The sequence below is a fragment of the Ovis aries genome, chromosome 5 (assembly GCF_016772045.2).
Source record: "Ovis aries strain OAR_USU_Benz2616 breed Rambouillet chromosome 5, ARS-UI_Ramb_v3.0, whole genome shotgun sequence".
Classification (NCBI taxonomy): Eukaryota; Metazoa; Chordata; class Mammalia; order Artiodactyla; family Bovidae; genus Ovis; species Ovis aries.
The window spans coordinates 51,697,875-51,720,538 of NC_056058.1; the positions used below are offsets into that span (position 1 = coordinate 51,697,875).

Genomic DNA, 22,664 nt, shown 5'->3' on the forward strand with positions numbered 1-22,664 from the left:
GCTTTTGTCTTCCTTGTCACCTCATGACTGCAAGATGATTGGTGCATCCTTGCCTTGTGTCTGGGGATCAGGCAGGGCGAAGGATGGAAGAAGGAAAGAAGAGTTAATATGTGTGAGAGGAACAGAAGGTTCCCAGAAATCCTCAGTTCACATCCGCTCGTGTCTCATTGGCTGGACTGACTCACATTCCTGCCTAAAAGAATGGTATTGATTTCAGCTGAATGATGTTTTGCTTCTACATAATCAGGGGGTCAGTTCTTAAGGAAGACAGAGGAAGATGGACATTCTATAGACAACTAGCAGTGCCCATCACACCTTATTTCTAGGTATTATTTCTCAGCCAGAAGTTCTTGGGTGACTTACAAACTCCTTTGATGATATTAAGAAAATCATGTGCATTCACCTCAGAAAAATGTATAAATAAATAACATTTCACATATAGTATCAGGGAGTTTTATATAGTCACTAAATTCCCTCTTTGGGCTACTGTCTATGATTCTCTCCTTAGCATAGATTCATAGAAGTACCATTCTTGATAAACACATGGATCCATTTTTGAATCTTGTTCTGCAATGAAGACTGTCAATTTATACTTCTGTAATTCACATATTGAAGTATCTATTTCCCTGAGCCCACATATATACTGATACCATCTTAAATTTTTAGAAGTTTTTTTCAAAAGATAATAATATCATTGTTATAATTTCAGTTTATTTTCTGTCAAGTTTAAATATTCTCCATGTTTATTGAATACTTGTTCTCCTTTTGTGAATAGTTTATCCTTTGTCCCATTTGTTTTTCTATTTGCCTTTCTCTTATTGATTATAAGAGCTCTTTATATATTAAGGCCTCAAGCTATTTTATGTATTTTATCATTGCTTGAATGCATCCCATTCTAAGGTAAATATCTTCTGGAGATTTGGTATGGCATCAAAACAGAGTAAAATGGAGATCTGCCTTCATTTTTCCCCTTCAAATTATTATTATTATCTCACAAGCCTTTATTTCTGAACTGATGTGAAATGCTCCAAGACAGTTTAAGAAAGGCAGCAGTGATTTCTAAGCACATGGAATATGTAAAGTTTAGTTGCCATAGAAGAAACCAGAGAAGCTGCCACACTTTAAGTCACCCTGGTTTTTTTTTCCATGGCTGACGCACTTCCAGGAGTGAGAAGGTTATGTTCTGTGCCTGGGCCTGCTGCTCACTGCTTAACCTTGATGTGAGCAAAACTCTAAATGAGCAGTTTGATACTTAAACTGCTGATGGACAGATGGCAGTTTGCTCTTCCCAGGTTTCTCTAACTACTAAACTCTTTTGTAATTTCCTGACTTCTTTCAGTGCTTTGATTGGCACTTTCTAAGTTAATGTAAACTGAGTCTAGGATGTGCATTAACAGCGTTTTCAGTGGCTTTGATTCATAAGGTCATTCATCAAATGTTTTTGAATGCCAGCTATGTACAAGGCCCTCTGGGATCTACAAAGATAAATCTATTGCCTTGCCTTTATTTCAGAGTGAAAGTGATGCATGTGAGGTGTAAACACAGGTCTTTGAAATAGAAGAGATGATTTTAGACAAGGGAGTTGAGGACAGCTTAGGAGAGCAGGCGCATATAAGTAGGGCTTTGAGGGCCATACACAGGCAGAGATGAATAGAAAGCCTTTCTTTGCCAGGAATACAGGGACAAGGTTTCTTAGACAGAATAGCCTGTGGCAGGCATAGGAAATAGCCAGACACTGAGTGTAGCTTGGACACGAGGTTAGGGAAGAGAAAGTAGGAAGTAAGAAATGCTGGGGCCAGCTTGCCAGAGGCCTGAGATAGAAATCTGGACATTGTGCCGTCAGGGAGTGATTTGACCACAAAGGTTTTGAAGCAGAAGTGATTTCAGAGCTTTGGCCACATGAAGGATATATTGGCAAGGGGAAGGGCAAAAGTCAAACCAGTTTGAACCAGTTTGAAGACATTACAAGTAGGAGGTACTAACTCCTCAAAAGTAGTCGTGGGACTGAAAAGGAAGGAATAGATATGATCATCATTTTGAAAATAAAATATAGTTATTGTCACCTGATGAGATGTGGGAATAAAGACAGGAGTTTTAGGTCCAAGTTACTGAGATTAAAGTGATGCCATTAACCAAGACAGCAGTTATTAACTACTGTGTGTGCTGGGCACTGTGCCAGCTGCTTCCCTGCTGATGTCTCATCCCTCAGTTTGGGTGGAATAATCTCTATATTGCAGATGGGATATTTGAGCCATAGAAAGGTATCACAACTAGAAAGGAGCAGAGTTGCTGTGTGAAAATAGGTCTGTGTATTCTTTTTCCTATTAAATGACCTTGTGTCAGCCAACTGAAAGCAAGTTCTCATTTAGCTGCCTATTCACAAGTTTTAAGGTGTTACTCCTTTCATTGTCTCAAGAAACCTTTCTTGGTGGTGAGAGGAGAAATGGATGCTGGGTTTGAGGTTCAGGGAAATCCCCAAGTGGAGATGACTGACATGTAATCAGAAATGGCGATGTGCTCCTCACAAAGTGGGGGCAAGGTTGAGATCGCATGTTCAGAGGTAGGGAGCCATCTGCATAGAGTCGTTTGTTGAAGCTGCAGAAATGGATGACATTTCCAGGTGTTGTGTGTGGAATGATAGTGTGATAAAGAGAGCTAAGCAAGGAGCTTAGGGAATTTTTAGAGTAAGCCAAGGAATTCTCAAAGTATACTGCTGATGGAGAGTAAATTGGAAAATCCATCCAAAACTTCGTAAGGCTGAACGTGCACATACCCTCCAGTGACCTGTGTTGAAATGACTCGGCCCTGCTGTCGTGGCACAAAAGCAATCACGGACCATCTGTGATTGAGCAGATCTTTTTTTCAAAAAATCCTTACTTACACAGGACCAACTGGATGTGACCCACCAGCTGTGGTTTGCTGATTTTGTTGCCAAGAAAACACGCATGAGTACAAAAGGAGATACGTAAAAGGTTGTTCATTGCAGTGTAGTTTGTAATAGTGAAAAATTGAAAATAACCTCTATTGTTATGGACATATATACAGTGGACTAGTAATAGCATACTTTATTGTGGATTAAATGAATGAACTTGATCTGTATGTATTAATGTGGATAACTCTTACAAATGTAATGGTAAGTGAAGAAGCAATTTGCAAGATCAGATATATGTATATGTGGTATAAGCGATCTATGTGCATTTTAAAAACATAAAACTGTTGTATGTAAATGTGCATATGTAGTAGAAGTATTAAAACATGGAATGTACATACCATCTTTGGGGTACAAGGAGAAAGGGGTAGAGATAAGGCTAAGGGACTGTGATATTCAGTTTCTTTGAGATCTCAGAAACAAAATTTAGAAAACTGCTAATATCTATAAAATCTGCATCATGACTTACATAATTTTTTTGTACTTTTATGCTCAAAATATTTTATGTGTATGTACATACAATTGATCCCTGTTGTTTACAGATTCTGTATTTGTGAATTCACCTACTTGCTGAAATTTCCTTGTACCTCTAAATTGATGTTTGTGGTGCTTTCACAGTCATTTGTACATGTCTGCAGAGCAGAGAAAAACTTCAGTTGCTCAATACACATGTTCCCAGCTGAGGGTGGACAAGGTGACCCTCTGGCTTCTTTCAGTCATCATGCCATAAATAAGTATTCTTTTTGCTATTTAGTACATTTAATATTTTAGTATATTTTGTGTTTTTGTGCTCTTTGCTATTGATTTCACTGTTTAAAATGGCCCTCTGCACAGTACTGAAGGTGCTGACTACTGTTCCTAAGCACAGGAAGGCTGTGGTGAGCCTTACTGAGCAAACAAGTGTTGGGTGAGCTTCGTTCAGGCGTCAGTTACGGTGCTGTACCATGAGTTCAACGGTAATGAATTAGTGGTATGTATTAGATAAGGTATCTTGAAACAGAAGCACGTAAACAGGGTTGTATGCTGATCAGTTGAAAATATTGTCACCAGAGGCTTGTAGGAATTTAACCCTGTATTCTCTCTATGATCACTGGTTCGGTGTTTGTGGTGACTTTAAAAAACATAATTACTGTGAATAATGAGAATCGACTGTGTATAAATATATATGTATCAGTATGTTTTATATTTATGATTACTTTGTATTTGTGATGATTTTATTCTCATTTATAATATTTATGTGTAAGTACTTCCCTCCCCCTGCCTCCAAATTGAAGAAGATTAGCACAGGGTAGAAGAACCTGCAGTGTTGTCTGTGGAGCAGGGCTGGAAGGGTTCAGAAGAGATGAATTTTTAAAGACCACAGGCTATCAAGTGCCTACTAACCATATCAAGTGCTGTAGGAAAGGGCCCAGAAGCAGCCTTTGGTTTGTGTGTTTACCTGCCATGCTCTCAAATGCAGATCAGAAGTAAAGCACGTCCTAATCTCTTCTGTCCGCCACTCTGGGGAGGGGACCAAGTGAGCTTAGCCCTCCCAGCTGACTTTGGCAGCTGGCTGTGCTCATACCAGCTCCATGGCTCTGTGTACAGCGTGCTTTGGCTTTCTCCAAAGAAGAAGCAAGAGGATCTTGGGTTGGGCGCTTTGTGCTTTTGATGTGAACACTAGTAACAACCTTTTTCTTCCTGGTCCATTTTAAACCATATTGTTCAGTGAGCTGGCCTTTGATCAGCAACCTTCCAACCCTGCCTCCTTTTCCTTTTCAGTCCTTAGTCCCTGTTCCTCTAAACTTCTGGGGCCTCATTCTTAATTGTCAGCAAATCCCAATTTAGCAGGTTGCTGATAAGATATAAGGTGCTACCCTTCTGTTGTAATGGGAAATCCTTAAAGTGAGTGGAGTGTTGACATGAGCCCTTCAGGCCAAAGAAGTTTACTTTTGATGGTGGTGTGTTAAAACTGTGAAGTAGTAATAGTGAGGGAGTTGAATTTTTTTAAGCAGCTCTGTTTCCAGCCCCTCTTTGATGGACTAGGAAATTAAGTCCAGAGAGAGGGAGAGGCTGGATCAGGGTCACACAGGACGTCAGTGGCTGGTCAAGACCACTCTACTTGTCACCTTCAGGCTCCCTGACTATTCCGATCACAGCTGTGTGGTTAGCCATATACCCTGAATATCAGTATTGAGCATGTATGTAAATCTTTACAAACTCCAGCATTCTTAACGCCCTGTCCTTAGCTGGGGGTACAGAGTATGTATTAGTTTTCTAACAATGTGCAGACTCCCAAAAGTGATGTGGATCAATTCTACGTGATAGCTTCCTGGGGTTGGGGAAAGGGTAGTGAAGTGTGTTAGGGCTCCTTGTCTTAAATTTGTATTTTAAACCAGCAAGTTCCAAATCTAGGCTGTGACTCAGAAGCAGCTGTAAATTATGTTTACAAACTAGGGAAATTAATTCAAGATGAAACATAAACATAAAAACTAAAACTATAAGCCTTCCAAAAGAAAGCACAGGACAAATCTTTGCAATCTGAGTTTAGCATTGGTTTCTTAATGAGATACAGAAAGCAATAGCCCTGCCCAAAAATGAAAATTTTGACTTAATTAAAATCAAAAACATGTGCTTACCGAAAACCACCATTGAGGAAGTCAATTGGCAAGCCACAGTAGGGGAGAAAATGTTTGCAGAACATGCATCTGCCAAAGAACTTATGTCCAGAATGTAGAGACAGCTCATAAAAACTCAATAATAAACAGAACAATTCATTTAAAAGATGGACAAAAGACTTGAAGAAACACCTCATGAAGAAACACCTTAAGAATGTCTAGTAAGCATAAGAAAAAAATACACTACATCACTAGTCATCAGGGAAATGCATCTTAAAACCATGATGAGATATTACTACATAGCCACCAAAATGGCTAAAATTAAAGGACTGACAATACCACGTGTTGGTGAGTATGTGGAGCACTTAGAACTCTCATATATTATTGGTGGGATTGTAAATGAACATTTGGTAAAAGATCTTGGCAGTTTCTAATTTAACAACACATAAAAAGCCTGCCTCATAATCCAGCAGTTCCACCCTGAGATATTTACACAAGAGAAGATGAAGTGGTAGGTCTTCAAAAAGATTTACACAAAGACATTCAGAGCAACTTCATGTATAATAGCCAAAGAGGGAGAACAGTCTAGATGTCTGTATACAGGAGAGTCAGTCAACAGTAATATAGTCAAATAATAAAGTGTTACTCAACATTGAAAAAGTCAGAGTACTAATTCAGGCCAAAATGGGAATGAATCTCGAAAATTTTATGTTGAGTGAAATAGGCAGCCATAGAGAGTATGGCTGGTATGATGCCATTTGCATGATGTTCTTGAACAGGCAAAGCTAGTGGTGAGAGCAAAGGAAAACACAGCACAGAGGTTGTGCATGGGTGTGTGTGTTTTGAGGGTAAAATGGAGAGATCTGAGAGAACTGTCTGAAGTGATGGTAAAGTCTCTACCTTCATATGGGTTAAGGACACCTTCATGCATAACTTTGTCACAACTCCCTTAAGAATTGTGCATTTCCCTGTAGGTAACTTTTGCCTTAAAAGACTGATAATATTGAACCTTAGTGAGTGATGAGCTTACCAAAGTGTTTAGAAGGGAAGACCTGATGTCTGCAACTTACTTTAAAATTTATTAAAGAAGTAAGCTGTGTTGGTGGATGAGAGAGATGGTTAGATATGTGATAAGGCAGATGTAAGAATATGTTAACACCTGAGGAATGGAGGTCATTTTCCAAGGTCCCACCCTTACCCTTTAGCACCATTGCTGTGAGGGAAGTGCTAGGGAATCTCGATAAATCTCCTCCCTTTCACACTGTGTGGAGCTGAGGAAGAGCTCAACTTAGTAACTTTTAGCCTCTGTAGAACCAGAAAGCATTCTATTGGGTTGGTCAAAATGTTCATTTTGATTTTTCCATAAGCTGTTACAGAAAACTCTGAATGAACATTTTGGCCAACCCAATAGAATCTACTTTTCTTTGCAAACCGCATTCCTTTCATTGGAAATTGTCGGAAAATACAGAGATTCCTCATGTCATAGAGTTAGGGATCCCCTGTCAGAGCAAGGAAGTGGCTATTCCCAGAACTCCTTGCTGCATATCCATGGGTTGGCATCAGGATTATTCCTACAAATTTAGGAGAGGTCCTGCATCTAAGGGAGCTTGGTTTTGAGTCAGTCGTCTGTCTGAAAATGCGGTACTCCGACCTCGCAGTTGTCTGAGGCAAAGAAAGAAGTCACCTGTGTCTGTGTTGGATAAATTCACCTCCTGCCTCACAAAGATGCATTGTGCAGATTAATGAGCTCAGTCTAAAAGCCACTCGCTTAAGTCCTCTGAAGGACAGAGGGCTGGAAGGTGAAAGGAGTGGATTCTGTCCAGTGTCTCACCCTCTGGCTCTCCTTCCTCCTGCCCTGCTCTGGCAGCAGCACCTCACACGCTCCCACTTGGGGATCACGTATACGGGACCAAGGAGTTTCTCATTTGCAGTTTTCCAGAGTACAAAAGAACAAAGTTCCTTCTTCTGCTGATGGTACTGTGTCACTATTTCCAAAGACAGAGAGAAAGAGAGGAGCTAGGAGAGAGAGGAACACAGAAAGACCTCCTCTGGTTAAGAGCACGGTCTTTGGAGAATGGGGAGATGATCCCCTGATCCCCCCTCTCCTCACAGAGACACCAGGCTGATGGACTAATGGGTTCACACCCTTTCACATGAGCATGAAGCCAGGAAATTTTAAAGCCTGAAGACTCCTCACATTATGAGCCGGCCACGTCCTCCATACCTGTCAGCTCGCACGCCATCTGTTTAACTGTCATGCGTTTGATATCACGTGAGCTTGTGTGCTTTGTGTTGCCTTTAAATTTTCCCTGAGATGCTTTTCTGACTTGTACACCAGATTTCTTGTTTCCTCTTTTGTGTCCAGTTTTGTTTACATTGGCAGTGACTCCAATCTTGGTTTGAAAGCTAGGGAAGTTGCTTATAGGGGTTTTCAGGATTTCTGAATATGAAATGCAAGGAAATTGCATAATGTTGCAGAGTTTCCTCTTCTTGTTGCTTGCTTGTTACCCCAAATATAGTAGTTCCTTCTAGAAGCTTAAAGGAATTTGGCAGATCTTACCCACTGATGGTCTATTGTGGTCTCGAGAGTCAGTGTCACCCTGATTTGAGGTTGAATTTTTTTCTTGAGGTCAAGCAACAAAGCTTCCTGAATTATAACTATGACAACAGTGTTTATATAACATGCAAATCAAAGTTCTGTGGCGGAGCGGAAGCACCCTCCAACAACACTCAGTGTTAATAGTCCCAGAAACATTTTGCTCACGAAGCTGGTTAAAGCAGTTAGTTAGCTTACCCCTCCACTGGATATCTGGGTGGACCCTGCCACCTATATACTCCAGGAGGAGCTGTTTCACCTTTTCCTTTGAAATTCTGTTGGCTTCATTTGTGATTTCTGACAGGGAACGGTAGTAAATGCCAGCAACACTCAAAAGTGGGAAGTGCTGCTTTAAGAATAATCTGCTCATTAAGGTCATTATGACCGGCTCCTGACCCACTGAGGAAGACTCAGACGAGAGAATGTGGATCCCATGTTTTAAGCTCCTGTCCCTCAGTCAGTGGTGATTTCCTGGACTGTATATATGCCAGCCCTGTGTTAGAAGCTGGGTGATCCCCCAGGAAAGTGTAAGGCAGAAGTAGCCATTGGGGAGTTATTTGGAGATGAGAAATAATGAAAAATGTGAAGTTGTATCCTAAAGCATTAAATTCTGTAGAGTAGGCCGTTCGAGGAGTGAGAAGTCAGAGAGAGGATACAGGAGGGAGGTCTGCAGCCGTTAAGTAAGGTAGGAACTCTTCATGAAGGTAGAAGAAAGGGAAATGACATTTTCAGGTGCTGTGAAACTACTTCTAATTCTCCCATCACTCCCACAGATATTATTACTTAGCTATACTTTACTATAAAAAAACAGGCTCAAATGTTAAATAACCATCTGAAGGCCCACAGCCAGAAAGGCCCATGGAACCAGGCCTTTATGCCAAGTCTCCAGGGCACACAGCCCATTCTGTCCACCACTCCACTTTGCCTCAACCACCTCCATTCCCCCTTGTTCTGGATTTCCTCCAATTCTTGTACAGGTGGAAGGATGGGCCAACAATAATGAATGAGGCTGACTGTATCAGCCCAGGAATGCCCAGGGTTGCCTTCTGGATGAAACAGGGCTTAGTCTTATGTATGGGAATGACATTCAGCCAGCCTCCCTACTTCAGTGGACTAAGAAGAGCTCCTGCTGCTCCTAAGTCACTTCAGTCATGTCCGACTCTGTGCGACCCCATAGATGGCAGCCCACCAGGCTCCCCGTCCCTGGGATTCTCCAGGCAAGAACACTGGAGTGGGTTGCCATTTCCTTCTCCAACGCATGAAAGTGAAAAGTGAAAGTGAAGTCGTTCAGTCGTGTCTGACCCTCAGCAACCCCATGGACTGCAGCCTTCCAGGTTCCTCCATCCATGGGATTTTCCAGGCAAGAGTACTGGAGTGGGGTGCCATTGCCTTCTCCAGAAGAGCTCCTAACTGCCGGTTATTTTCGTCCAATTGAAATCTACTTTCCTGGAACTCCACCCTGACTTTCATCTCCATTCAGAGCAGTAAGTCTTCCTCTTCTTGGACATGATAGGTCCTTTGAGTATTTGAAGGACCAGTATTGTGATGTTTCAAAGTTTGTTCTCCAGCCAGAGCTGTGGTTTAGGGCAACACATTTTCCAGGAGCAGTGTGTCAGATAGATTAGAGCAGAGAGAGAGAAGTCAGCAAGTCCAGGGAGAAGGCCAATGTTGAGATACAAATGAGAAGACACAGCCTGACCTTGAGCAGTGAAGGAGAAGTGGGGATGAGGGATAGACTCAGGATGCAGGACAGTGATAAATCCTGGCACTGGCTGGGTATGTGAAGTAGAAGGAAAGAGAAGGAAGGGGGAAAATCAAGGATGAATGAGATTACTTTGCCTCTCTACTGTGTTGCGTATTTTTCTTTGTTCTCCATTTAAGAGTTCCCTATAAAGCTTAATTAGGCTTTTCTCTCATTAGCTTTTTTTTTTTTTTTGCCAGAACTCTTGGCTGCAAGCAATAGAAACACAATTTTTTTTTAAAAAAGAATCCTGCTGGTTCACTCGTGGAGAGAGCAGGGATGACACTGAGCCACATCTCAGTAGCTCAGGTAGTGCCCTGAAGTCCGGTCTCCCTTCATGTCATCACTCCACTTCCTTTGGCCTGTGCTCAGTCTTTGTGCTTGTGGTGGCAGAGTCAGCTACAGAAGCTCCAAGCATGGGTCCTGTTCTAACAAGGCCTCATTCCCGCTGGTGTAATAAAAACGTTTAAACACAAATCCTGTCGACTGCATTTGGCCTGGGGAGAATCACACGCACTCTGGGATACCAGGTCTGGATCCTCTGGCCACACCCAAAGATGGAATTAGGCTCAGCACCCCCACCCCCACTTCCTGCCCCAAACAGCAAGGACTTGGTGGTGAGGTGGCTCCCAAGGAAAATGAGGGCAGAATCCCTGGACATAGAAAGCATGGGTACTGAGCAGAGGAAATGGGAGCAGATGTTCTGAGTACTTTGCTTCCCCCCTGGTGTTCCTGAGGAACTGTACAAGAGATAAGCCCTTTAGAGCCTTCAGTTCAAGCAGCAGATGATGCTTGAATCAATGGAACAAAAAGTGTGTTTTTCTAGTCATCATCATTGTCATAGTCATGTTGAAGCGCAGGGGGTCACTCTTAGTCACCAGTGAGCTGGTGTGCTGCTGAGCAAGTCTACAGAGTCAAAGACTATTCAGCTGACTTTGGGAGCATGGCCATTTAGTCACTTGTGCTGGGCCATTTTCCAAAAGAGTGCCTTCCTCCTAAGGTGCCTGTGATGCATGGGGGAGGGAGCCTCGGTACCTTGAACTACAATAACGCCTTCCTGGTGATGCCATGGACTAGCATTAGCAGCATTTGTGGTCAATTGTTGGGTGTAAAGCTAGCATTCATCAGTGTGCTATAGAAAATGAATGGCTCTGTAAAGGGTTTTGACAGCCTGAAGTTAAGCCAAGTAAGATAAATCTGCCTTATATTGTCTCGTAATAAGACCTGAATTGTGTATTTCTCTTTCTCTCTGAGGTAAAGATTCATAGTGAATTTGCCAGGTGTTGAGAAGAATGAGGCATCCTCACCTGGCAGTGATAGATCTGGCTTACTTTCTGTCTGGTTGATCCATCAATGCATTGTCCTTGTTGCTTCAACTTGGAGATTGTTAAAAAAACTTACATCTCTTTTATTCCTCTACTCACAAACATTCATCCAGTCAATATTGAGTGGCCTACTATATTCCAGTTACTAAACCTCTTTGCATAAAGAGCAGGGTCTTCGTGTTTATTTAGGAACAGGTCATGGGGAAGAGCCATCAGACATGTGTTTATTGGTTTCGCTTTTGAAAGAGCCTCCCTACAACAGCAGATGCAGTACTGGTGGCAGTGGAAAGGGCAAGCCAGAGGAGGTGCTGCCCGGTGAGAATTAGAAGAGCAGCAGCAGCCATTTTCATTGCTTCTCTGGCCACCTTCTGTCGCTCAGACTGTGGTGACAAGAGGCATGTTTCTAGTGGGAGAAGGAGGAACCAATAGTAGCGCCCCAGCTCTGGCACCTCGAGTTGAGACATATCCTCATTTACTCCAGGCTCTTTAAACTGATTTTATCCCCACAGGCTTAAGATTCAAACGATTCATTTTTTTCCATTACACTTAATTGCAGGGCATTGAATATAGCTCCCTGCTATACAGTGTCGGACCTTGTTGTTTCTCTTTTATATATAGCAGTTTGTATCTGCTAATCCCGTACTCTCAATTTATCCCCCTCACCCCCTTTCCCCTTTGGTAACTGTATGTTTGTTCTCTGTATCTTGAATCTGTTTCTCTTTTGTAAAGAAGTTAATTTGTGTCATATTTTAGGTTCCAGGCATATGTGATATCACATGCTATTTGTCTTTCTCTTTATGACTTACTTCACTTAGTATGAGAATTGCCTTCTAAATGGATCTAGATGTTGCTGCAAATGCCATTATTTCACTCTTTTTTATGGCTGAGTAATATTCCATTGTATATATGTACCACATCTTATCCATTCACCTGTCAGTGGACATTAGATTGCTGCCATGTCTTGGCTATTGTAAATAGTGTTGTTATGAACTTGGGGTGCATATATCTTTTCAAATTAGAATTTTCTCTAGATATCTGCCCAGGAATGGGATTGCTAGATCATATGACGGCTCTATTTTTTACTTGTTGAAGAAACCTCCATACTATTTTCCATAGTGGCGGCACCAATTTACATTCTTCCCAACATACAGAAGGGTTCCCTTTTCTCCACACCCTTCCCAGCATTTGTTATTTGTAGATGTTTTTAAATGGTGGCCATTCTGACTTGTATGAGGTGGTAACTCACTGTGGTTTGATCTGCATTTCTCTAATAACTAGCGGTGATGAGCATCTTTTCATGTGCCTTGTTGTTGTTCAGTCCCTCAGTCGTTTCCGACTCTTTGTGATCCCATGGACTGCAGCACGCCAGGCCTCCCTGTCCTTCACCATCTCCAGGAGCTTGCTCAAACTCATGTCCATTGAGTCGGTGATGCCATTCAACCATCTCATCCTCTGTCATCCCCTTCTCTTGCCTTCAATCTTTTCCAGCATCAGGGTCTTTTCTATTGAGTCAGCTCTTGGCCTCAGGTGGCCAAAGTATGTCTTCTTTGGAGAAATGTCTATTTCTCTTCTTTTCTAAATATCTTCTGCCCATTTTTCAGTTGGGTTGGTTTTTTGGTGTAGTTGTGATGGAACTGTATGAGCTGTCTGTATATTTTGTAAATTAAGCCCTTGTCAGTTGTGACTATCTCCTCCCGTAGAAGATATTCTACGGGAGAAAGATATATTGTCTTTCCGTTTTGTTAATGGTTTCCTTTGTTGTGCAAGCTTGTAAGTTTGGCAAACTGACTCAATGGGTATGAATTTGAGCAAATGCCAGGAGATAGTGAAGGACAGGGAAGCCTGGTGTGCTGCAGTCCATAGGGTTGCAAAGAATCAGACAGGACTTAGTGACTGAATAACAAATGAGTTTGATTAGGTCCCATTTGTTTATTTATTTATTTTTGCTTTTATTTCTTTTGCCTTGGAAGGCTGACCTATGAATTTATATGAGAAGAGAGGGTCTCCTGGATGCAAAAATTCATGTCCATTATTGGTTGGTGGTGCACAAATGAGGGGTGTCTTACTAGTAACTTCTCTTGGTTTTTACTGAAAGTGCCTATGGTAAGCCTGTTTAAATTCAAATGTGGTGCTCTCACGGATCTGTCCACCACACCATCCTGGGCACCACTGCCGGTTCTCTCTCTGCTGTTAGCTTTTGTGAAGGATGCTTTTTGAGCATCCCAAAGTGTCTCCAGCTGGTTGTGGTTTTCAGTTACTGCCATACTTGTATTAATTGGAAGTTTATAGAATTACTGTTATGTTTAAATTGGGTGGAAATTCTGTTCTTACATAATGGTTGTGTTATTGCCATTTTAATGACTGCTTAGCTTCTTTTCAGTTCTTTGTTGATTGCCAAACTTTTTTTTTTTCCATTGTACTGGGTGGAGGAGTCTATGAAGTTGTGATTGAATACAAATCTAGACCAAAACACTCTCCCACTTGTTGGCTTTTGTAACGTTTGGAAACTTATTTAATCTACATGATGGTATAAAGTGGAGGAAGTAGGAGTACCCCATAAGCTTGAGGATGAAATAAAATAATTCATGTAAATGCTGGGTGTGGTATCTGGCACATAACTGGTGGTGAAAAAGTGTGGTGAGTAGTTACTTTTATGTTTAACTGTTGTTTTAAAAAACATTGACAACTATTGCTCTGCAAGTTGACTTTAGATGGTCTCCTTTCCTTTAGTCCTTTAATTAGTTTCATTTGGTTAAATTGCGTGGCTAATGAGGTCGCTGTCGCTGTGTCCCTCAAACCACAGACCTGTGCTTAGCCTTTTATCCCATAGAGGATAAGTCTGAAGAGAAGGAAAGGGGAGGGGCATTGATGGTGATGAAAGACCATCTTTACAGAAAGCTCTATGGGCCATAGAATTTGTATTCTATCCTCCATGTTAAATGTTTTCTATCTATTGTCTTACTTAATTTTCACAATGACCCTAAGAGGTAGGGAATATTAATATCCCTCTTTTAGACTAGGTAAGACTGAGGTTTAGAGATGTGAAGTGACTGAACTCTATAGCTGGTAACTGGTAGAGCTGGACTTCGAACCTAAGCAGCATATGAGCATAAATCTGTCACCCCTGACAGTTGAAAAGAGCAAGCCCTAGTGATGGTAGGTCCATTGTGTCACAAGAGAGGAGCAACAAAAATTGTCTCTGATGGTGTAGAGCCAGCGTGGGCAATGTTTGGGAGTATGGGCAGGTAGTTCTGTTTTGTATTTCTCCATATGGACCTGTAAGAGGAACCACCTGGTGGGAGGGGCTTAGGTGGTCCAAGCTACTTGGAAGAGACCTGAGAATGACAAAGCTTAAATGTGAATTCACATGCAGCTGAGACAGGAACAGCAGTTGTAAGTGAATTTGTCCATGAACCTGTTTCTCCAGCACTTTCCTTTTGTGCAGATTTTGATCCAAAATGTGATATGGCCAAGTGTTAATGCAGCTGTGTGTCAGAGGGAAAAGTGAGATTGCTTTGTCTAATTCTTGCTTTACTTATGCCTTTAATTTATAAGTTAAAAAATTTCTGTGCTTTCTTGGTAAGGCCTGGATAATGGTGATAAAGGACAGCTGTGAAAAAATTCTGGGAACCGAAATAACGCTGTTCTCTTAATTCTCTAGGGACACGTAAATTGAATTGGCTCATCAGTGAACAGAACTGATTGCAAAATCACGTCTTAATGCAATAGGAGCATATGAAGGCTTTCCTCACCCTCCTTTGATTTAATTAAATTGTATTCCCGTTGTAGCTTCTGGGTGAGGTCTCACAGAACTGCAGTATCCTGTGATTTGTATCAAAGACCTACTTTCCTGTCTGGTGTTTATCTTCAGAATTGAGCCCTGAGGTTCAAAGAATATGAAGTTTTACTTCTGGGTTAGATGTCAGCTGGTCACATGGGTTAGTGGTAAATGCTTCAGGCTAGAATCAAAAGGCAATTCCCAATTTCATTTTCTGACTCATGGCAAATTCTTTATGCCAGTGACTCACCTTCCCTGGCTCCCCATGACATCTTATCACCTTTATCGTCATCATCATCATGTCTTAGGTATCACATGGTTAGTTATGAAGAGTTTGGGATTTGGAGACAGACTGTAGGAGTTCTGTCTGGATTCTGCCCAATTCCAGGTGCCTAACCTTGAGCAGATGACCTAACCTCTCTAATGCCTCAGTTTTCTCATCTATATGTCAGGAATAATTAGGTTGGTGTGAGGACTAAACAAGATAATGCATTTTAGAGTGCTCAGAGTGGTGTCTGACACGTGATAAGTCTTTTATCATCATCCTTTGTATTAAATCCATTATTGCTATTGTAATTATTTTATAATGAGTCTCAGGTGGACCCTCATAACATAAAGTAAATCTGTAGTTTGTATTCTCTAGAAGTGTACACTTGAAAAAAAATATTCAGCGGTATGGATATTTAACAAACCCTCATGTACAGGAAAAAGGCAATGACACCCCACTCTAGTACTCTTGCCTGGAAGAGCCCATGGACAGAGGAGCCTGGTGGGCTGCAGTCTATGGGGTTGCGAAGAGTCAGACACGACTGAGTGACTTCACTTTCACTTTTCACTTTCATACATTAGAGAAGGAAATGGCAGCCCGCTCCAGTGTTCTTGCCTGGAGAATCCCAGGGACAGGGGAGCCTGGTGGGCTGCCATCTATGGGGTCGCACGGAGTTGGACTGAAGCAACTTAGCAGCAGCAGCAGCAGCATGTACAGAGTTCAGCTGAAACTGGTGCATCCCTGAATGAAAGCACTATAGAAAGCCAGAGAACCGAAAGAGACTTGATTATGGGGCCAGGTTTTAGGCACTCTGGCTAAGCAGGGTGGATGGACTTTAGCTTCAGTTGGGTTGTTGTGTTTGTGTGTTGAGTGATTCATTCTTCCTTGGAGTCATAACTCAGGAATTGTTGAGTGACTCATGTCACCATGAATTGGTCCTGGAGAATTGAATTCTATCCTTTTAAGACATAGTCTCTTAAAGACTTACTTGAAACCATACAAACTCAGAGATAACAAATTGCCCTTGTCTCTGAACCTCAGTCTGGCATTAGTGGGCAACTATGAGATCTCACGGTTTTCCCAGAACAGACTGAGCATTTCTGAAGGGGTGAATTGCATGCCCTTTGCTTCTGCCAGAATGGAAGGTATTTATACACCAGAGACTACTAGTAGAGCTTGGTAGTTGTGTGCATTTGCCACTACCTAGAAAAGTAAAGGACAATTGGAACTTTGCTGCAGCAGCAAGATAGACCAGTATGCCACCTTCCAGCTCTCTGTCCTTGGATAAACTATGTAACCTCTCTGGCCTCCAGTTCCACATCCATAAGATGCAAACAACACTAGTGGCTAATTCACAAGGTGGTTAAAAAGATTTGATAATGTCATGCATGGCACTTGGTGAGTGCCAGTGAACAAAGCCATTTCCACTTAGCACTGTTCCCATACCACCATCCAGCCTGTGTGATGATGAGGCTGCTTCCTTACCCGGGCCTTCCTTGTTGGGCCATGTAGTCATACCGTTCTGGCAGGCATGGTTTGTTAGCTTCATTTCAAACTCATTCTCTTTGGCTCATTTACTCAAACCAGACAGAGATTAATGGCCTGCCCTCAGAGTACCGGGCGGCACATGTTCCTGGCACCTTTGGCTCATTGATCACGCCTCTGCAGTTTGGGGAATACCTCAGTGTTCTAGGCAGGGGCCTCCTGAGCTCTAGGAGACATTTAAAGGAAAGTAATTTGGTGCAAATTCACCTCCTAATTAAGGAGGGCTGAAAGCCCTGTTTTGTTTTGTTTTGCTATTCCTTCTGGATTTTGCCAGTTAGAAACAGGAGCAGGATTCTCTGGAATAGAATGTGTGAATTTATTGGGAGGAATGAAGTGAGCAGGGATGGCCGGAAAAAGTACTTGCCCGAGTGTGGTGTCTTCCCCTGTGTCTGCCTTAGCTACCTGTCCAGTTGCAGTGCATGCCATTGACTGTGGGTCACTGGTCTGACCTGTACCCATTTGGCTCTGCAGGATTGTGTTTCTGCTTCCCTCTTTGCCCCATTCTTATCTCCTCTGGTCTGAGGCCTTTTCATTCATCAGACAGCGGTGCTTGAAATATAGAAACCCCTTTTATCCTCATCTTTCTGACCTTCAGTATGTGCCTATTTATCTTTGTATAGTCTTTGAGAAATGAATAATAATCATTTGATTATTTGATTATCTCCATTTGACAAATGGGAGATTTGTCAAATTACTGTTTGACCATTCAAAGACCTTCTTGGCTGACTCCTTCAGGTTATAGACAGGGCAGCTGAGATACAGAGAGGGTGAGAGACTTACCCAGTGACACAAGGCAACTGGGGGCCATGTTGGAATTATTGCTTAGCTCTTGACCAGCAGTATCAGTAAGTATCAGTCTCACCGATACTTACTAGCAGATAAGAAGCCCCCCTTAGGATATCATGGCTCTCTTTTCAGAGTTGCTTGGCTTTGTTTCTCTCAGGGTTAAATAAGTGGTTCTCAACCAACAGTGACCATTACAATCATTGGGGATATCCTTGTTTTTTTTGTTACCACCAACTTCATCCTATGCCTTTTCATATCTATAGGATCATAAACACCAAAGAAAGATTTTGGAGCTACGATTTTTTTTTTCTAAATCAGAGGTTTTATCATCTTACTTAATAATGTCAGCATATCAGGGATTGGCAGACCCTGCCCTGCAGGCCAGATCCAACTGGCTACCTGTTTTTTGTAGCCCATGAGCTCAACATGGTATTTACAAGTGAACATTTGCCATTGACTCAGTGATAGGAAACACTTTGACATCTATTTAAGCTAAATGCTATCCTCCCTCTATAAAAATTCTGTTTTTCTCATTAGTCTTATCTGTATTTCAGAAAGTTATACTCCTGAGAAAAGATACTCCCAGTGGTTGTGATGGCCACTCTTACAGTTGAGAACCAGCTGTATGACCCCTGGAAGAACCAAGCCAAGCATCCCCCAAAAAGACAGCCATGAAACAATAAGATTGATTTTCACCTGCTAGGAATATTCTACCTGTATTTTCAAAACTTACTCTATTTGGATTTTGTCAGGAAAAAATCGTGAAAATGTGTGGTCTCTCTCGTTTTTCAAGTCCCTGTATAATCATTGGTTTGGCTTTTGCCTCTTAGCTCGCAAAGCCTAAAATGTTTACCTTCTAGTCCTGTACAAGAAAAGGCTTGCCAACTCTTCCAGTGTATCATTGTCTGTTTTATGTTGGGACTCATTCCCTTTTGTGATTTGTATAAATCACTTAAGGATTTTTTGTCATAAAAGTAGCATATTCTCCTTTAAAATTAACAGTAAAAAGTTACTGGTCCCATTTGCCAGTGTTAACACTTAACAGTTTGTAATGTATCTTTGTCCAGACTTTGCCATGTACTAGCTGTGAGACCTTAGTTAACCTCTCTAGCCTCAAATTCTCTATCTATGTATCAGTGATATTAACAGTTCCTACCCAACAGAATTGTTGCATAGATAATTTGAGATAATTCATGTGAATTGCTTAGCGCCGTTGCCTGCTGTGCAGTTAATGCTTAATGATTTGTAACTAATTAATTTTTCCTCCCTTTTAGTTTATATACACATATTAGTTTTTTTTTTTAAAGGAAGTATATGACTTATTTTTTTTTAACAGTAAAGCTCCAGAGGTGATTCTCTGAACAGCTGAAGTAAATATTGCTAAGTCTGCTGCTGCTAAGTCGCTTCAGTCGTGTCCAACTCTGTGCGACCTCATAGACGGCAGCCCACTAGGCTCCCCCGTCCCTGGGATTCTCCAGGCAAGAACACTGGAGTGGGTTGCCATTTCCTACTCCAGTGCATGAAAGTGAAAAGTGAAAGTGAAGTCGCTCAGTCATGTCCGACTGTTAGTGACCCCCTGGACTGCAGCCTACCAGGCTCCTCCGTCCATGGGATTTTCCAGGCAAGAGTACTGGAGTGGGGTGCTGTCACCTTCTCCCAAAGTAAATATTAGGAAGTGAGTAATAATAGAAGGAATTTCCATTTGGGGGCCAGAAATTGCCTTCCATTTTCTAGCACATACTAAGCAAAAGGAGAAGGTAATGGTTTTCTATAGTGAACCTGTTGGGTGGTATAAAATGCACACAAGTAAACGTTATTTCTGTTTTCCAGGTCTACAACTCAAACAAAGACAGCCAGAGCGAAGGGAGTAAGTATGTTGCTTAGATACTTTTCCTTCAGCTGGGTGTGGGCCTGGGCCTGGTGAAGTTGCCATTCTGGGGAAGAACCACCAGGAGGTGCTGTGGGCACATTGGGTTGGCCCGGTTCCCCCAGTGCAGTCTGAGCTGCTTCTGCCCTAATATACCATGTCAGGACCATCAATGAGCCTGACGGGCATGGCTGTGATGACATCTTGCACTGTATAACCATTCACACGGAGCAAAGAATTTTTATGTACATTATCTCAGTTAATCCTGTGTTGTCTTAAGAATGTAGCTCCAGTCACCACTTAAAAGTCACTTAATCCAATAATACCCAGCTCCCCCAGCACCCTGACCTGTGGGAAGCCAGAATTGACTTTGCCTCCCACACGGTCTCACTTAGAGGCCTGAAGAGGCAAGAACCATCTTAGTGATCACTTAGTAACTAATGCTGTGTTCCTTGTTGCTGCTCTGGAGAGTTATGAGTGGAGACGGTGAACTCTGTAATAATATTCCGTTTTGATGGGAGTGGCCCTGGGCAGCCTCTGTAGCATTATATAGCACGTTTCTCCCCCAACTGGCTCTCTGAGTACTCTGGTTAATTGTGGTTTCCAAGGGCACCTGTAACCTTGTGAAGATGATGGGATTAAAATGGAACTGCTTTTGCTAAGTGTTTGGGCTGATTATCTCCTTGGTGCACAGGGGAAAACACAAATTCCTTCCACGTTGCTACCAGAGTACAAAGGAAATTCTGTCCTCTTGCCTCAGATTTGCTTTTGTAAAATCCATTTGGAAAAAGATTCCAAGGTAGCCCTCCCATGAATTCTAGTATTGTCAGAAAAGTCAGTGAAACAGTGCTTCTTCTTGTGGACAAAAGGATGAGCCATTTAATGTGTGTGTGAAATCCATTATGGAGTAGAGATTTTCCTTCTTTCATTCTTTCCAAAATACAGATTTTATCAGAAGTTTTAAATAAAATATTAAGTAATTTGGAATGGTTGCTGTTGGTAAGTTCAGAGGCCTTAGGGGAGGAAAACTATTTTTTTGTTGTTTCTTTTTTCCCTCAGGAATTGAACAAGGGAAAATGTTTTTCAAGTAAATATTCAAAGAAACAAGTCATTTTCCCCTCTCTCTGTGTCAGGTGGGATTGCTTTAGAATATCTGAAATCAGCTCTGGCTAACTTGTCCTAAAATAGCCATAGCAAAAACAATATTAAAGATAATGAAGGAATATAGAAGTCCTCAGTTCAGTTCAGTTCAGTCACTCAGTCGTGTCTGACTCTTTGCGATCCCATGAATCGCAGCATGCCAGGCCTCCCTGTCCATCACCAACTCCTGGAGTTCACTCAGATTCATGTCCATCGAGTCAGTGAAGTCCTCAGGGTAATTCAAAGTAAGGTAGGAAGAGCTGAAGAACCAAGGCTTGAAAGCTAGACAGTTCTGGAGACCTGAGAACCAACAAGAAAGGGTCCTCTGGATGATGCTTGCAGGATCATAAAGCCCATAGAATTTTTTAGTCCTTGCCTCACTCTTGTGAAGGTCCAGATTCCCAGGAAAGATAGCATCAAGATGGTCTCGCTTTGGCCCACCCAGAGGATAACAATGCACCTTGATCGATGGTTTCAAAAGTGCTCATAAAATGAGAGCACAGTGGTTTACCTGCAGGGAGACCAGCAGCCCCCCGGGACATGAGAGGGTAGATGCCATGCAGGCTGAAATAGGAGATGCCCACCCCATGCCCCAGCCTACAACCCATGTCTGTTATAAAGGACCCAGAACTGTGGGGGTTGAGACACATATGAATAGAGAACCGCCCCCACCCCCGTCCCCAGACCAGAAGCTTGCCTGTAGCTTTTGACCTTACGAACCTGCTTGTCTCTCCTTGAGATAAGTGCCAATAGATATGAAAGATGACCAGGATTCTGCTGGTGGGCATGCCAGCTGGTTGTACCATTCTGTAAGGCCTTTAGGACATAGGTACTGGAAGCCTTTAAAAAGTAAACATCCTTTGATTGATGTGTACACACTGTTGTATTTAAAATGGGCAACCAGCAAGAACCTACTATATAGCACAGGGGACTCTACTTAATATTATGTAACAACCTAAATGGTAAAAGAATTTGAAAAAGAATTCAAACATGTCCTGCATTGGCAAGTGGGTTCTTTACCAGTAGCACCACCTAGGAAGCCCAAAGAATCCATGCTGAAAAAGAATGGATGCATATATGTATACACAGCTATGTGCTGTGCTGTGCTTAGTCACTCAGTTGTGTCTGACTCTTTGCGACCCCATGAACTGTAGCCTGCCAGGCTCCTCTGTCCATGGAAATTCTCCAGGCAAGAATGCTGGAGTGGGTTGCCATGCCCTCCTTCAGGGGATCTTCCTAACTCAGGGGTCAAACCCAGGTCTCCCACATTGCAGGCGGATTCTTTACCATTTGAGCCACCAGAGAAGCCCTATACTCCAATATAAAATAAGTTAAAAAGAAAAACTCCCCAAGTATTAAAAAAAAAAAAGGGTAGATATTGTTTGACCTAGTGATTTGTCCTAAAGAATAGACTGGAGCACAAAGATGTTTCTGTTAAAAAAAAAGTTCACCAGAGCATTGATAATAATAGGTGAAGAACTGGAGACAATCTAAATGTTCAGTAGGAAGTTTATTAAAAGTATCATAGAATACTATATAGCCTTTAAAAAGAATGGGAGACCATATGTAAAATAGATAGCCAACGGGAATTTGCTGTATGGCTCAGGAAACTCAAACAGGGGCTCTGTATCAACCTAAAAGGGTGAAGGGTGGAATGGGGAGGGAGATGGGAGGGAGGTTCAGAAGGGAGGGGATATATGTATACCTATGACTGATTCATGTTGAAGTTTGACAGAAAACAGCAAAATTCTATAAAGCAATTATCATTCAATAAGAAAATAACATTTAAAAAAAAAAGCACTTAAAGCCGAAAAGAAAAAGAAGAAGAATGAGAGAGATCTTGAAACATTTGCAGAAGCAGTGTCCTCCATATACTGTTCATTGAGCTTTTGAAAATTCGGATCATGGAATGGTGCATTTATTAAAATAAATTATTTGACTTGTCTAGATATATTGATAGAAAAAAAGTCTGGAAATACATTTGTCAGCAAGTTGTTACTCAGGATAGAGGATGCTGCTGCTGCTAAGTCGCTTCAGTTGTGTCCGACTCTGTGCAACCCCATAAACAGGAGCCCACCAGGCTCCCCTGTCC

General features: G+C 41.9%; 1 protein-coding gene across 4 annotated transcripts in view; it reads left to right on the plus strand.

The window, feature by feature from the left end:
- ARHGAP26 (Rho GTPase activating protein 26) overlaps positions 1-22,664 on the plus strand; it is a 482,086-nt gene that overhangs the window by 236,768 nt on the left and 222,654 nt on the right. For all 4 annotated transcript variants that reach the window (XM_004008912.6, XM_012178663.5, XM_004008913.6 and 1 more), the window contains exon 12: positions 19,396-19,432. In XM_004008912.6, coding sequence (XP_004008961.1) covers positions 19,396-19,432 — 37 coding nt within the window. The remainder of the gene's footprint in view (positions 1-19,395; positions 19,433-22,664) is intronic.